Below are 14850 nucleotides of genomic sequence, written 5' to 3'. Positions count from 1 at the left end.
CAGAAGGAGAAAAAACCAGCACAAGGCTTAACACATCACAGAATCTCCTTTCGAGAACTGAAATAAGGTTTCAGTGGTGTGCTTTTAAATTCCCCCAAAGACAGCCTGGGACAGCTATCATGAATGTGTATCCCAGAAGGGACTCAGGGTTACCTGTTTGCTATACGGGGTCATGGTTGGCTTGGATGTCCAGATAAAGGGAGGCCATAGAGCATCAGACGGGGACACCAAAAGCTTCCGTGTGGCCAGCTCAAAGGCAAGACCAACACTTACCAAGTTAGAGCTGATGAGCTCAATCAAGTCTGAACTGGGTCCCAGAGACACATATCTGTCTGTACCAGGCTTGCCCACATTACAGCTTTGAGACCCGTGCTGCCTTCAAGCATTTGCACTGCGCTGTACCCCAGCGAACAGCCCTACAAAGCCTGAACTCTCAACAACTATAGCAGAAACTGCAACAGGGAGAGAACTGTGTCTACTTTGATGATCACCTCATGGGACAGTTAACAGGAAGGGAGCAAAAGCCATCTTCAATAGTGACAGACACCAGGACTGAGAAAGGAGTACAAGGCTAATGTAAAGGGAGGTAATCAATTTTCCTTTGGCAGTGGACGCAGTTGCTATTACTACTAAAAAAAAAAAAAAAAAAAAAAAAAAAGCCCAGGCCAATGCCACTCAGGATTGCATATGCAAGAATGGCATTAAATAGTTTACAGTAATAACAGATCATAATAATAATAACAGACAAAACAATCAACTAACATCTCTAGTTTGCTGAAATACAAAAACTGTAAAGTTGATTAAGGAAAAGGAAACATTAGTTTTGGCTAAAGGTGTTTTAAAGTAAATTTGTGACTACTTTTTTTCCTTGCACCTTTGCTTTAAATTTCTGTACAGAACTAGGTAAAGCAAGCAAATGATTTCAGTTCAAGACAATTAAAATTAAACAAACTATTATCAGGGCCTAGCCTGATTAAACCAATGAGCATCTAACTGCTCAGCATACTGTTTAAATAAAGGATATTTCTTGCCTTGAATCACTTCAAACAGTTTAACTGCTATTCGAGCTCCAAATAGAAAGCCAGGTTTTATCATGAACTGCCTTTGACCACTGAGCCTGAAAAGAATCCCCCCCCACATGCTTCCGTCCTAACTAGCTAATACATCGAGGCTCCTGAGAAGAGTAGAGTAGTTGAAAAATTGCCTTCACCCACCTACGTTATTTTTGGAAATTCTTTCCCTAAAAATAAAACAAAAAGGAGCAAATTGCAACCAGTTCTGCAAAGAGCATTATTTTTACCTTGTATTTTGTTATTTTTATGAACCTTTTGAGTCACAGTTATATTTGATCTTCAGCTTTCTATTTTACTTTGAATACAAGGCACAGAAGAATCCTAAAGACAGCTATACTTCTATACTCTGCAGGAGAGCAAAAATCTTTACAGAATTTTACAAAACCAGTAGTCTTGTACTGTCCTGCACCCAGGGCTACTCTCTGTAAGAGAGATTTTGCATTATCATGAATTTTTCTGTGTCCTGTAACCAGACAGAGCTTCTTTTCTTGCGACTTCCAGAATCTCTGAGCAAGAGATTGCCAAGTTCAATACCAGCATCAGGAAGAACTACATAGCCTGGTCACTCATCAAAACTTAAACTGTAAATATTGAAAGACAAACCAATGCAAAAATAGAATACATGCCAATTATTTTTAGACAAGTAAAGCAGCAACAGGGATATGGCAACAGAAAAACATATACATACTACAGGCAACAGGAGTTGCAGGCCACATTAGTTCCTGCATGCGTGACCTTCGACCTTGTGAATCGACGTATATTCCCATATGGCTGAAGCAAAGCAGGTATTCCTCATTACTGAGCTCCACAGCACAAAGGGCATCAAAAGACTGTTGTGAGAGGAACATAAGCGAGGGGTCATTAGGATTTACCAGGTTTATAGATTGTCCATCTCCCTGGATGTTCAACAGAGAGAACCCAGACTGGTAGCCAACACAGAGCTTGTCCTTGAACACTGTCATCCACTGTACAGTCCCTGGAGCCTGAATTTCATTGAATTTTTTGTGGAAAGGTTTAGTTCTGTGAATTTCGTAGCAAAAAACCTGTCGCTTGGCAGCCACAAACAAACAAGTTGAAGAACTTTTCTTCAGCGTTCCAGTTGTGATGAGTTGGCAGCCTTTAGTTTCTGCAAGCTTCATGTCAAAGCTTCCTTCTGATCCATCCAGAGAGGCCCAGGGGAAGAGGTGAACATGGTGGTTCCGACCACAGATGAGGATGATAATTTTCTCTTTGGGAGCAAGCTCGATCTGGTATACCTTCTTACAGTCTGCAGCTCGGACTATCACTGCAAAGAGAAGAAGAGCTATCATAAGTTAAACAATAAAACTATCAGGCCATGAAACATTGCAGCTTATGTGCTGGTGTCAGAAAATGAATCTAAACACAAAACGCATCCCCCGTAAGAAAGAGCACTTATTACAGACACCCTGAATGCTCTTTTATGAGTTATTGGAACAAAATAAGCCTGTAACTCTTTCATTGATACAAAGTCTCAGCAACACTAAGCAGGAAAAGGCTGCTTAACCTTTAGGGTAAAGGAAGAAAAAAAATCATAAATAATATCATCCCTAATGTATCAATACACTGCAAGATTAACTTCTGAAAATGGTCCCCCATTCAGGAAAAATACTGATATCCTTAGTATATTATGGCAGAAGATAAAATTGGGAGAACAAAAGAGGACAAATACAAAGTATTTAATGCTGAGAACTGAAGACACAAAATGCTGTATTGTTAGAAACTGTCTCATCTCAATACAAAAGGCAATGCAATAAGTGGATTTTAAATACCTACAGAGAAAGGCAAAAAAAATGCTACATGTCCTGGAGCAACAGTACGCAGCAACGCACTTAAGTCGTAGCAAGAGAGGGTTAGCACAGACACTAAGAAAAGCCTAATAGTAAAGACTAGTTAGGTCATCTATGGAAACTGGGGAATCTTCACTGTTTGAAGAATTTTTTTTCAAGAATGGGTTAGGCGCATCTAATAGGGTTAGGTACATCTTGTTCTTCCTTTGGGATAATGGGTATACTAGCACTTTTAGGAAGGCAGTATTTCAAGCGGTACAATTAGAAAAGACTATTTCAGAATTGTTATTCTTAAATAGGAAACAATGGATAATATACACAAGCCAGTCATATTAAAACATCACATTCATTTTTCTGTTGGCTGAATGCATTCAAAATATTTGTGAATCATAATCAAAACAAGAAATATTAACTGGAAGTTATATGCATTTTTTCAGTAATGGTTGAGTTGCCTGGCCAAGGTACCAAAATCTGTAAACTTGTTACAAGAACTCGAATGTTTAGATCACAAAACCAAGTGTTTTTCTGGATTTTCCACCATGCTCAAACACTTATTCAAACAGACAATATGCCTGAAGATATTTTCTACAAAATAACTAATGGTTGTACTTTACCACAGAGAAATTTTTTTTCCCCCTAGTTCCAATTCCAGTGTACAGTTTAGTCTATTTGTCAAGAACCAGCTGATACTCTGACCAAAGACCTTTGATATAAGCATCTGGCAGTTAATTAACACTGAAAATAACAACTACCATAAAATAGAGACTACTATTTATAAAAATGTTATTAAAACACAGAAACTGGCCACAGAAAACTCATGAGAAGCAATTTTTAACTTAAACCTGAAGCTGACAACTTGTTTTTACTTTTACATGTGATACAGTGATGCAGATAATTATACATCTAATTTGAAAGCCCATTTTAGAAAGAAACAATTTGACTTGTGTTAAAAGCTGTACTGGAATCTCTCAGGAATTTCTTGCCTGTAAAGTTATGTTTATAGCTAAGTACTTGCAGAATGGTAACCACTGGAAATATAGTCAAAGGAATGGCATTTATTACTGCTAAAAAAGAATTTCAAATATCTGATGTCTCCACGTATACACCAGTTTCTCCTAGAATTGGGCAATAGCTTATTTTAAGCAAGAGGAAGCAATAACATTTTGCTTTTCACCTCAAAACCACATTTCTGACTTTTTCTTAAGCTTCATTTTTACTTAGTATGTCCAGTAAGTTTTTAAAAACTGTATTCACTGCTGTATTTTAGATTGAAAAGCAAGTTTTGGCATGACTGCCACCTGTATTTTAAATAACTACATGTTAAATTGCATTGAAAAAGGAAATTCGTATACTTCCATCAAATCAAAATTTAAGGACCTATCATTTTTTAACTCTGAATGACAGTGACTAAAAGCAGACATACAGGTTCTTTTTCAGGAGACTGCTACAGTAATTTATCCAAAGTTGGCAAAGGGACCCAGGCATCTATTACTTTTACAAATCTGTATCACTGACCTCAACATCCCTAAATCCCAGATGGTTAAAGACAACAGAATAACCTAAGCTTAGAGGCTATGAATACAGGTAAAGAAAACATTAAGTATTTTGCTAGAAACAGGCCTATCAGATAACAAAGGCTGTTAGCTCTTACGCCATGAAGAGTAGGATTTAGTGTCCCCTAAATTTAGGGCAGTTCAGGAGTTACAAGAAAGCATGGATTTCACAAGGCATCTTTGGCTGCTTATGAAGGCCAAAAGACAGGCAAAACTAGTATTTCCCAATGGTAACTTCAAAAAGGGTATCAGACAAGCAAACTAATTTTTAATCTGCATCACCTCTTAACACTGCTCTGTTTACTAAGTGCCTGACTATTCACTGAGCATCAACTGCTGCAGTGTGCGCTCTGAGTACTGAAGCATTTTGCTATCTGCTGCGGAAACATAGCTAAGGTGAGAACGTGTCAGAACGTGCCCTGTAACTTGGCCCCTTGATTTCAGCCACTCAGCTGAATATAATGATAATGACCAAATTAGTGTTTATATCTCACATTCACTTTTCCTCTCATCAGTTAACTGAGTGCTTAGTACTCACTATACATGAAGGGCTATTGTGTCACCTATATTCAAACAGCACTAAAAGTTGCTGTGCTCATTATTCAGTATGTAATTACTGCATACATTATGGCCTAACTTACCGTCACGGGTCACCTCTATCACATACAGTCCTTCTTCTGAACCAATTGCTATTCTATCTCGATCTAAACAAGGAAGGGGAAAAAAGACCTATTAATTCAGTTGTGTTTAATGTTATCTTTAAAACAAACCATTTCTTCTGAACAGGTAGAAAGTTTCTGGACAAAAAGTAGCTGAACAATCCTCAGCAGAAAATCAGTTTTGCTTAAGCTTATGCAGTCTACCTTTGAAAAGCGTGTTATATAAAATATATACTGCTTTGCTAAAACAATCTTTTAATTAACTAAACAGTACTATTTACTACAAGTGGTTGAAGAAACTTGAGTATTAATGCAAGATTAGCATTTGCCCCATTATTAAATCCATATGAAGGTAACCCCAAGAAATTTATTTCAAGGCATCAGTGCTTTCATAACAGGTGCCTACCTAAAAGCTCTAGCAATTCACACATACTTCATAAAAGTTAAACATACCTACAATAGCAGCAGCTAAACTTGCTTTAATAAGAGGCAGTGTACTGTCATAGGCTTCCTGTGGAGTATGCACAACCTGGTTTCTCAGGCTGTTTTTGTGCAGGATAGACTGGAGCCCTTCTAGAATTCCAACCCACTTTCTCTTCTCATTCTCATTTTCCGTCAGGATCAGCAGAGAACAAGACTTTGAAGGCAAACCTAAGAGAGAAGCTGTCACCTTTTAACAGACAAAGAAAGCAAAATTAACATCTACCAATAAAAGTCTACTGTCATCAATACAATACACCTTACAGAGCTGTTGAAAGTAAAATGCACTTTTTTGTAACAATATCATAATGCACATAAATGGTATGAAACACAGCACACACCTAATATGGCCACAGTACTTGGAAAAAATGCACAAGCTTCAGTGTTTTTGTTTAAGAATATTCAGTCTTGCTTAATCGTTCTGAATCCTAAAATACAGGCAAGGAATGCTACATTCCTTTCCTACAATTACCATTTTAATACATGCCAGTAAAAGGCTACTTCCTGCTCTGAACTGGAATTTTAGCAGCATGCAATAATTTGTCCTGAAACCCCCCCCATACTTTTTTAATAACTTGTTGAAAATGAAATTCATGCTTTATGAGTTAGATGCAATTAATGCAACCATACTGCTAGATTTTAATTTTGCTGCTTAGTTCTCAAAATACATGTCCGGAGAGAAGAGCAATTCATATTTCATATTCATATTTCATTAAGAGCTCGGGAGGAAAACATCTTTTGAGAGTGAAATATTGCATTCTTCCCCTTTCCTAAGTTAAAACAAAACCACGGTGGCTTCATCCAATTCTCAGGAAAATTATCCAACAGAGCCCTAAGCAGGATGCATTCAGAACAGAAAAACTATGCAGGAACCAATCTGTTGGTCACAGTGTGTGCTTATTAATTCTTAATATTAGTTTGTGTCCTGTATGAAGAGATCGCGGAAACTGTTTTCAGTCACAGCCAGGGCATCAACCAGTATCAGGCCTCACGACAGATTTTTAAAACAACAGTAGTTAAACAGAAAAAAAGCAGCAGTGCAAAACTGAAGGCTGTAACTGTTCATACATGGAATAAAACACTTTCAGTCTATATGCCTGCATAAGAAAAATCACCATAAATATGGATGACATGGTTAGGGAACATACACTTCCTGAAAGAGCAAATTAAGCAAGACCATTCACCTTAAAGAAAAAAGGTCTGCAGATAACTTTGGGATAATGCGATGTGAAAGACAGAAATCCGGAAGCAAGACAAAAGAAGTGCAGCAGGAAAAGAACTGACTGGCTTGTACTTGCTCATAGCTTGTATTATTCTGCAAACTTTGTACATGTGCTGAACTGTAACTAAGTATCAACATTTAAAAGATGGCTGTAGGCATAACGGACAATATTTCTACATTTGGGGGAAAAAAAAGAAAAAAGACTTCAGCTACAGCTTTCTCTTTTAAGCACTGCCACGTAATACTCCCCAATCTCTTCAGGGTGACATCTTTTATGCAGTCAAATCTGAAAAATGGGAGAAGGTGGTCATAACATACCTAGCATTATTCACCATGCAAAAATCTAGGATTTGCTATGAAATTCAAGTCTCTAACTCAAACTGCTAACTTATGGAAGGACCTCAACTAGAGACACCATCTATTACACAAGTTAAAAAATTTATCTATGAAGGCACTTAGACTGCACAGTGTCTGGATGTTAGGGTAGCCTAACATCTAGCTTTAATGATTGGTTACCAAGGAGAGATGTTGGAGTTTGAGACACGTTCTTTCTTTTCTTGATTTCATGGAGGGTCTTAGTGTTTGGCAATATTCTGGTGTTGGTTTTTCATAGCAGAAGATCCAAAACAATGAAGATCTCTCTTTGGTGGGCCAAAGGACCATGTCTTTTATACAGATGATATAAACTATTAACTGTTTTAACTGTTGGGTGTATGTTATTCTATGACATTACATCAGTGAGACACAAACTTAGGAGACATGATGTTCGGAGTAAATTAAATTTAATTAAGAAAATAGATTCTCTTGCATCAGATGTCACTGGTTTCCAGTTGTAGGAATTCCTTCTTTAGAAGAGGACATAAAACTGAGAAAAGAGATACACTATTAGCAGTATCTTCTCTGGTCCCTGTCAACAGGGCATCTAAACAGATATTCTCACACAGCAGGTCTTTAGTTAATTCATCAAATATCCTTAGTGTGGGATAATCTGGTCAAACTGTGGAGACATTTTATCATGTCCATTCACACAAGCATTTTTATATGAGGACTGTTTGACAAAAGTTTTTTTCTTAGTCAGATGCCCTTTCAGTTAAAAAGCGCAGGCAGAAATTAGAGTACTAAGTCAGGCAGGCTATACTGTATGGATGCCCTGATCCTAAACAAATCAACCACCATTCTGCATAGCTCATCTTCTGTCCTCAGAAGTCCTTTCCCCACAGTATTATTTGCTAATTTGAGAAGGGGGTAGGCAGATGTGAATTAAAAAAAAATACATTTAGAAACCAGTAAGAGGAAAAACAAAGTAGGAGCAGTAGCAAACTTAAGGATGAAAATCTACTGCAGAAAATATTCCCACAAAATAGCTAGCAAAGCCACAGAAGCATCAAGTAGCCAAGACATTTCCTTAGTAAAACCCTAAAGGACCAAATGACTGATGGATTAGAGATGCAGCTGGAAACAGTGAGAGTTTCAGTATTCAAATGCAAGGGATTACAGTTATTGGTTATTAATGTATTTTTCTACTCTGTTACAGCATCAGTCCCCAAAGCTAAGTCCTCTAAAACTAAAACAAAACCCGAGAACCAGTAATTCCAGTGGAAAAGGGGACAAGAATATACTAATGCAACTGAATTTTAATGAAGTGGGGGGGGGGGAGGGGGGAAAAGCCAAACATTATATACAAAAAAGCAGGAAAAGAAGGTGAACTTTTTTCTTTACAATTCTGAGTATTGTATCATTTTTCTACACATTCCAGCACCTCCTATAAAATCTTATACCTCTTATAAATTCTAATACTTCTGCAATGAGAAATAATGAAATATTTTATATAATAATAATAATTTTATAACAATAACTTGTATTTTCTTTAAGAATGAATCGATAGCCATACCCTGAATATACACGGGACATCTTTACGAGTTGCATGTATTACATCTGATGCCAGGACAGAGCTCACACAGAAATCTTCATCTCTAGTAAGAAAGAGAACAACAGAATCATATACATGTGCACACACACAAAAAAATAAACAAAAATCTAACTGATATCGCAACTGTTTCAACAGGCTGCAATCTCATGACACTGCACAGAGGTCACAACGGGGATCACTGCTTTGTTATGCTAGGAACTGTTCTTGACCCAAAGAGCTCAAGCTTTAGTTATGATTCTGCAGCATTCAGTACATGTAAACTCAGTCCACCTGAACTCAAGTGGGCTGCCTTTGTGTAGTTTTTGGTTTACTGACCACACCTATTCTACAATTAGCAGCAAGAAAATCGCTCTTCCAGCCCAGCAGACACATTAGAAATGAATAATTCATACCTCAATGTGTAGCAAGAGAGGGGCCTTTGGAAAAAAAGAAAAATCACATAAAAAGCTCTTGGCAACATAATTATAGTTTGTGGGATTCAAATAAGGGTTTTCAAAACAGCTAGATTTTATTCTCTATTACCGTAAAATAAACAGACATCAGAACAACTTCTGCGTTTCGCAGTGCTCCACCCCAGAGGGTTGTCTACACAAGCCTTTTTAACTACATTTGACCAAGCTGATCACCATAATTGCCAATTTTAGTGCAAAGATGACACTAATGCCTGAAACTTGCCCACACTAGAATTCATAGTTGTTGTGGTTAATGTCTATTAAAACATCTAAGAATCCTCAGAAGACAGAGTTAAAGAGGCAGCTACAGTCGGCAGATAAAGCATGGGACAGTCGGCATAATATCTGGCTGACTTGCTTCAAGCAATGTACCGATATGAACACTGTTATTTGCAATACATCCGCATTTCTGTTCCTGCTGCCGGCATGTCAAAGAAAACCATCAGTATCAGCTCTCAGAGAATAACTGGGAACAGAGCAGCAGTCTTGGTGCAACCCCATGGCAACAGTGTTCAGAAGAAATGCAAATCAAGGTGCTTGTAAATGCAAACTTTATACTGAACAGAGACAGAAGACGTTGTAACATTAGAGGGTATTATGCTTTCTTGACATTTCAGTAAATTGGAATTAAAAATTCTTGGTTACTCTGATGAATATAAGTATCGGATCTTTTGTAGACAGCGTTCAGCGTAAAAATGGTTCATTAAGAAAAAATGACTTCTATGAGGAAGGAGGGTCAGAGTGACACTGCGAATTAGTTGGTGCTTTTCTGAAGACTACTCAGTTTCTTTTAATGTTCTTGAAACTACTGGCTATGGGGTGATGTATGACTCACTGTTTTGCTCAGAGTGCAGGGGAAGGACCAATCTTCCAAAGTTTATCTGCTTTCCATTTGGGCATACGGAATTCTAGGAAGGAGCATGCTAATATTATAACCACTTTCACTTAAGTGACTTACTTCTGTGCCAGTTCTTTCAGCCTCAGCTTAGCTGAAGTGCATATTCAGAACACACAGGTCTTCTCAGACCAGAGCTCTCATGATCCAAAAGTCTCTTGTGTTACCATAAATAAAATATGCTTGCTAAGGAAAAAGTACAGGGGATTTCTGCTCTATCATTAACAATACAAACCTGAGATCCAAGACCTGACTTGCAACAACACCAGGTTGGGTAGATTTTCCTTCCGGCACATCATATAAGAAGAGTTTACAGTCACAAACAACTGCATAAGCTCTCTGCCACCCTTTCTTAACTCCTGTAGGCTTTGGAACCTGTGTGTAAGTAACTGATTGCTTATTATATGTAAACACATACAGCAGACACAAAAAGAAAGGACATTTAGAAAAACCTCATATTTAGATTAAGGAAATTAGAATACATTTTACTTGCCCTTCAAAACTGAGTGGAAGGGAAAAAAAATCAAGAAATAAAGCAGTCGTTTTCCCTCCCTTAAGTTCATCTATTCTCTGTTTCAGTTTAATAAATAGAGTCGTTTTCCGATAAACGACTTGGTGTGTATAGCCCACAAATGCTAAAATAGTAAGACAGTTTTCTATTATGTTTACATCAAATATGACAGAAATTCTTCCTTAAAGCAAGTTTTCTTCTAGCGCTTCTGGTAGCTAAAATGTCCACTCTTTAGCTCTTCTAGCAAAACCCACTCTTTCTTGCATATCTAAAGCAATAAGTGCTAAATATGTTACACAGACTGCACAAAAAGCCTTGAGGCTTTAGTACAGTTTATAAGGTGTTTAAACATACTGAGAGCTTCCAAACTGCAAAAATAAGTTTTGCATTGTTCTCTTGTCCAAGAACAAAAGACTGTTACCTTGACGTAACCTTTATAGGCAGTTCCTATTCCTCTTTGCACATCTATTCCAAGAGGCCTTTTGGCTTGCTCAGGGGGTATAGGACAGACTTGAGGTGCATTATCCTTGCAGGAAACATGGCATGCAAATGAACACACTAAATATAAAAGAGAAAATCCACTGTGAAATGCCTATATGAGTCATTCATAACAGGAAATGAACGCAGTCTACTCTCACAAGCAACAAATTAATTAATTATGCTGAAATTGCCAGTCAAATTTTGTAATAGCCCACTATGCTAGAGGAATGCACACAGCTAGATATTGTATGAGACAGCCAGGAGAGGGGGTAGCCCAGAGCAGTCTGCCGGGCTAGTTCTTGCAGCCACAGTCTGCTCCCAGCAGGAGAGCTGGCGGTTACACACAAAGCACTGTAGGTGCTCCCCACAACCACATAACAAATTCACCTCTTTCAGGAGGCGTCATAATTATCGGGACTGTGCAAATCAAGGCACACAGGTCACAGAATAGGGAAAAGCCACAGGATATAGCCAGTTCCACAGGCCTCCAGAAGTGCAGGCTTGGCACCACTATATTCCATTGTAGTCACCAGTACTAAGAAGAGAAGGGATTAGGGAAAACAAATGATTGGGGGTGGAACATGTTGAAAATTTTGTTCTGATGGAGTTATGTCAATGTGATTCTAGTTTGTTCTGTAGCTATCAAAATCTAGAGTAGAAAGGCAAATGGGAAAATTCATGATGCAGTACTTAATCAAAAAACGTGAGTAAAGAAGACTCAACTTTATAGATGCACAAAGGAAAAAAAGACTGTTCCAAACTTGCAGGAAAAGAAGCAAAACAAAGTTCAGAACTGTCAGCAACATGAGACAAAAAGGAGCCCCAGGGCACGTGCTGGCAAAGCAGTAGGTGCTCCGGGGAAGAAGAACTGACTGTAGCCCTGCCAGGAACACAGTCCCGAAGGGCAGATGAGGCAATCTGGACACAATGCTGAAGCTGTCAGTGAAGAGAGTGCTACTAGCAAGGACTAAGGTAGGCACAGAGATACAAGAAGATTACTTATACTGTAGCATTTTGAACGGATTTGTGAAATACTTCTGACTTCATGTGTTTAATCAAGGCAGGGGTAAGTATTTTTACAGCAAAATATCCCCAAATACTCATACTTGCAGTTCAGTAGTGACATATGCATCAGGGAAAGTCTTCTAAATAAAACTCCTAGACAACAAGGCAGGCTAAAAGCCAAAAAACTTAGCAAATGCTCTCCCCAGCACAAAGAGTTCATGATCAGGATAGCAAAAAATAGACAGCTTCAGATTAATGTTACCATAGGATTCCCATAGTCTCTTGTGCACCATCACACGTTTAGAAACCCTTCCCTTCCCAGCTCATGCTATCATGCTAATGGTAGCAGAATTAGTAGTACGAAAGGACCATGACAGCTTAAATTTGTTCATTCACTTTAAAAGTCTGATGATGCAAAAGAAAAGAGAACCATTCAGTGGTAGCCACCCCTCTATCTTCCTGACCGGAGAAATTATTGCCTTAGAATATATTAATGTTTTGGGGTGCCTTTAAGGGGGAATTGCAGATTGCTGAAAACAAAAAGGTTAACTGACTCACCATCACAGGCATAACCTTGTCGAACTAATCCCACCATAAGAGAAGTGCAATGACTACACTGAGTAGGGCTTGTAAATGACTTGATGTTGAGCTGGTGAGCTTTAGGCTGAAAGACACGTTCAGGATAAAAACAAAACAAAAATTTTTCAGTTTCTGTATTTATGTAACAGAAGCACCTCCCCCCCCAATTCCCCTCTAATAATATATTAGAGTGTATGTTATGAAATCTGGGCTTCTTTTAATTAATTGCAGCTTATAGAAGGTGCTGCAAGACAAAAATAACATTTATTTCCATTTGCAGAAGACACTCAAACCCAAACATACAACCAAATACTTTTTCTGATGTTTCTTCTGACAAATCAACACCTATCGAAACTTGCATTTGGGAACATCTGATTAAAAACACAGACCTAACAAACAAGCAACACATGACAAACCTAAACAGGACAAGAACAAACACGGATGGCTAATCTATAAATGATAATATCTTTCCATAGTTCTTCAAAACAAGGTTAGCACAGTCCCCCTACCTTTGGTACAGCTAGAGAAATGGACTGAATGGTGGGGGAAGGAGCAGCAGGCATCCTCTGAAGCCGAATTGGTTCCTGAATCACAAAAAATTGTAATTGAGCAAAATGAGGCTTCAAGAATTTGTTTTAAAATTGGAGTGGCAAAGCTTATTGGTTCCCAACTCCCCCTTTTTTTTTCTTTTTTGAAAATCATCAGAAATTTAATTGTCGTAAACATTGCCATTCTGATTTAATCTGATTTTTAAAAACAGATTGTATTTTAAAGCACTCACAGGAAAGCCTGCACACTAACAAACAAGCAGCAATACAGAAAACATAGGAAAATGAGAAACATCAACATACGCAGAGCCAGGGAAAAGGTTTCGTTTGCAACTGTCCTCAAAGCAGGTACAATTAACACTGACACATTACAAATAAGCAACATTCAACCCTGCCTCTTCATAATGAATGCTCCAATATATATTTATAATGATCCAGATATACAGAGACTTTCTAGTTAATTACTCTTCAGGATAAAATAACAGCTGCCTTACTTCTTGTTGTTGCTCTGCAGTTATAACTGAAGTAGATGGTGAAACTTCTGATTTGGGACCCTGTGTTTCCTGCTCACTAATAGAACTGGTCTGAAAAAGCAACAGCAAACAAATTAGATTAGATACCACAGATCTGATGAAATGTTCTCATGCCAGCAAAATAAAATAAATTTCAAGGTAGCTACAATTATTAACTCACAGGGGGGAAAAAAAACAAAGAAAAACAATGCTGATTTCTGTATGTAGTACACATACATTTAAAATCCTAACTCTCTAAAAAATCTTAACTCTCTAAAAAAATTTTCCTCAAAACAAATCCTGCTGCCTGATGGAAAAAACTCTAAAGTAGTGGAACATAAAACCTAGTAGGAGGCAGCATAAATGCCATAACAGCCTTCTTTTCCCAGAAAGACTGTCTCTAATCTCTTGCATGCAGGTATGGAATGATGTCTGAGAAGCTTGGCAATAATCCATAAAACAGCTTATTTCTCATGGTAATTTACTACACTAGGATTTTTCTAGAACACAGCAGCCACCGGTCCAGCCACAAGAAAAAATCTCAAAGTGATACTATGCAGTCTTTTTCTAATTAGAAGTTGTTTAAAAATGGTTGACACTTCTATTACCATCTTTATCATTAAAATAATCATGTCTATTTAATCATATCGTCTTTTATTTGACAGAAAAATTTAAAACCAACATCCATTACAAGCCTTCTATTTATTTCACACTTACATTAGCACCTACTAATTGTCAGCACAAGGGGGAAGTATGCTACAGTTGCAGAGCTAAAGAAGCTGGGTGTGGAACCGGGATACTCTTATTGTACTCCCAGGACATCATGAAAATCATGATTAACAAGCGTCAGATTAGGTTTCGCATAAATGATGTAATTAGCTCTAAAGGCAACAAGTAATGAGTCACTCACTTCCCAGCCTGTTTAGACAGGAAAATGGCTCAGTTCAGTTAGCTCACTAAATATATTCATATATTTGTTATTTTTGTTATAAATTGATTGGTAGAGCTGGGCCACTGAAAAAATCAAATTATACCATCATGTAACATGAACCATTTAAAAAAATGATAAACATGATTCAGCTTTAGCCATAATACAGAATCAAAATATAAAATAAGCCTGTAAAGAGGTATTAAAAAAGGAAA

The 14850-nt window shown here is 37.7% G+C and overlaps 1 protein-coding gene across 4 annotated transcripts in view; it reads right to left on the bottom strand.

Annotated features, from left to right (window-relative positions):
• Positions 1 to 14850, bottom strand: part of CDC42BPB (CDC42 binding protein kinase beta) — a 92837-nt gene that overhangs the window by 6787 nt on the left and 71200 nt on the right. For 2 of the 4 annotated variants that reach the window (XM_064512041.1, XM_064512042.1), the window contains 9 exons: positions 13690 to 13779; positions 13157 to 13231; positions 12627 to 12732; positions 11005 to 11141; positions 10308 to 10447; positions 8687 to 8768; positions 5547 to 5763; positions 5076 to 5138; positions 1762 to 2358 (listed from right to left, as the gene is read on the bottom strand). In XM_064512041.1, the coding sequence (XP_064368111.1) occupies positions 1762 to 2358; positions 5076 to 5138; positions 5547 to 5763; positions 8687 to 8768; positions 10308 to 10447; positions 11005 to 11141; positions 12627 to 12732; positions 13157 to 13231; positions 13690 to 13779 (1507 nt within the window). The remainder of the gene's footprint in view (positions 1 to 1761; positions 2359 to 5075; positions 5139 to 5546; positions 5764 to 8686; positions 8769 to 10307; positions 10448 to 11004; positions 11142 to 12626; positions 12733 to 13156; positions 13232 to 13689; positions 13780 to 14850) is intronic. The other 2 variants (XM_064512043.1, XM_064512044.1) reach the window with 1 other exon arrangement.

Source organism: Dromaius novaehollandiae, chromosome 5 (assembly GCF_036370855.1).
Source record: "Dromaius novaehollandiae isolate bDroNov1 chromosome 5, bDroNov1.hap1, whole genome shotgun sequence".
Taxonomy (NCBI): Eukaryota; Metazoa; Chordata; class Aves; order Casuariiformes; family Dromaiidae; genus Dromaius; species Dromaius novaehollandiae.
The sequence above is the reverse complement of the archived record's forward strand: the minus strand, read 5'-3'. Positions and strand labels throughout refer to the sequence as shown.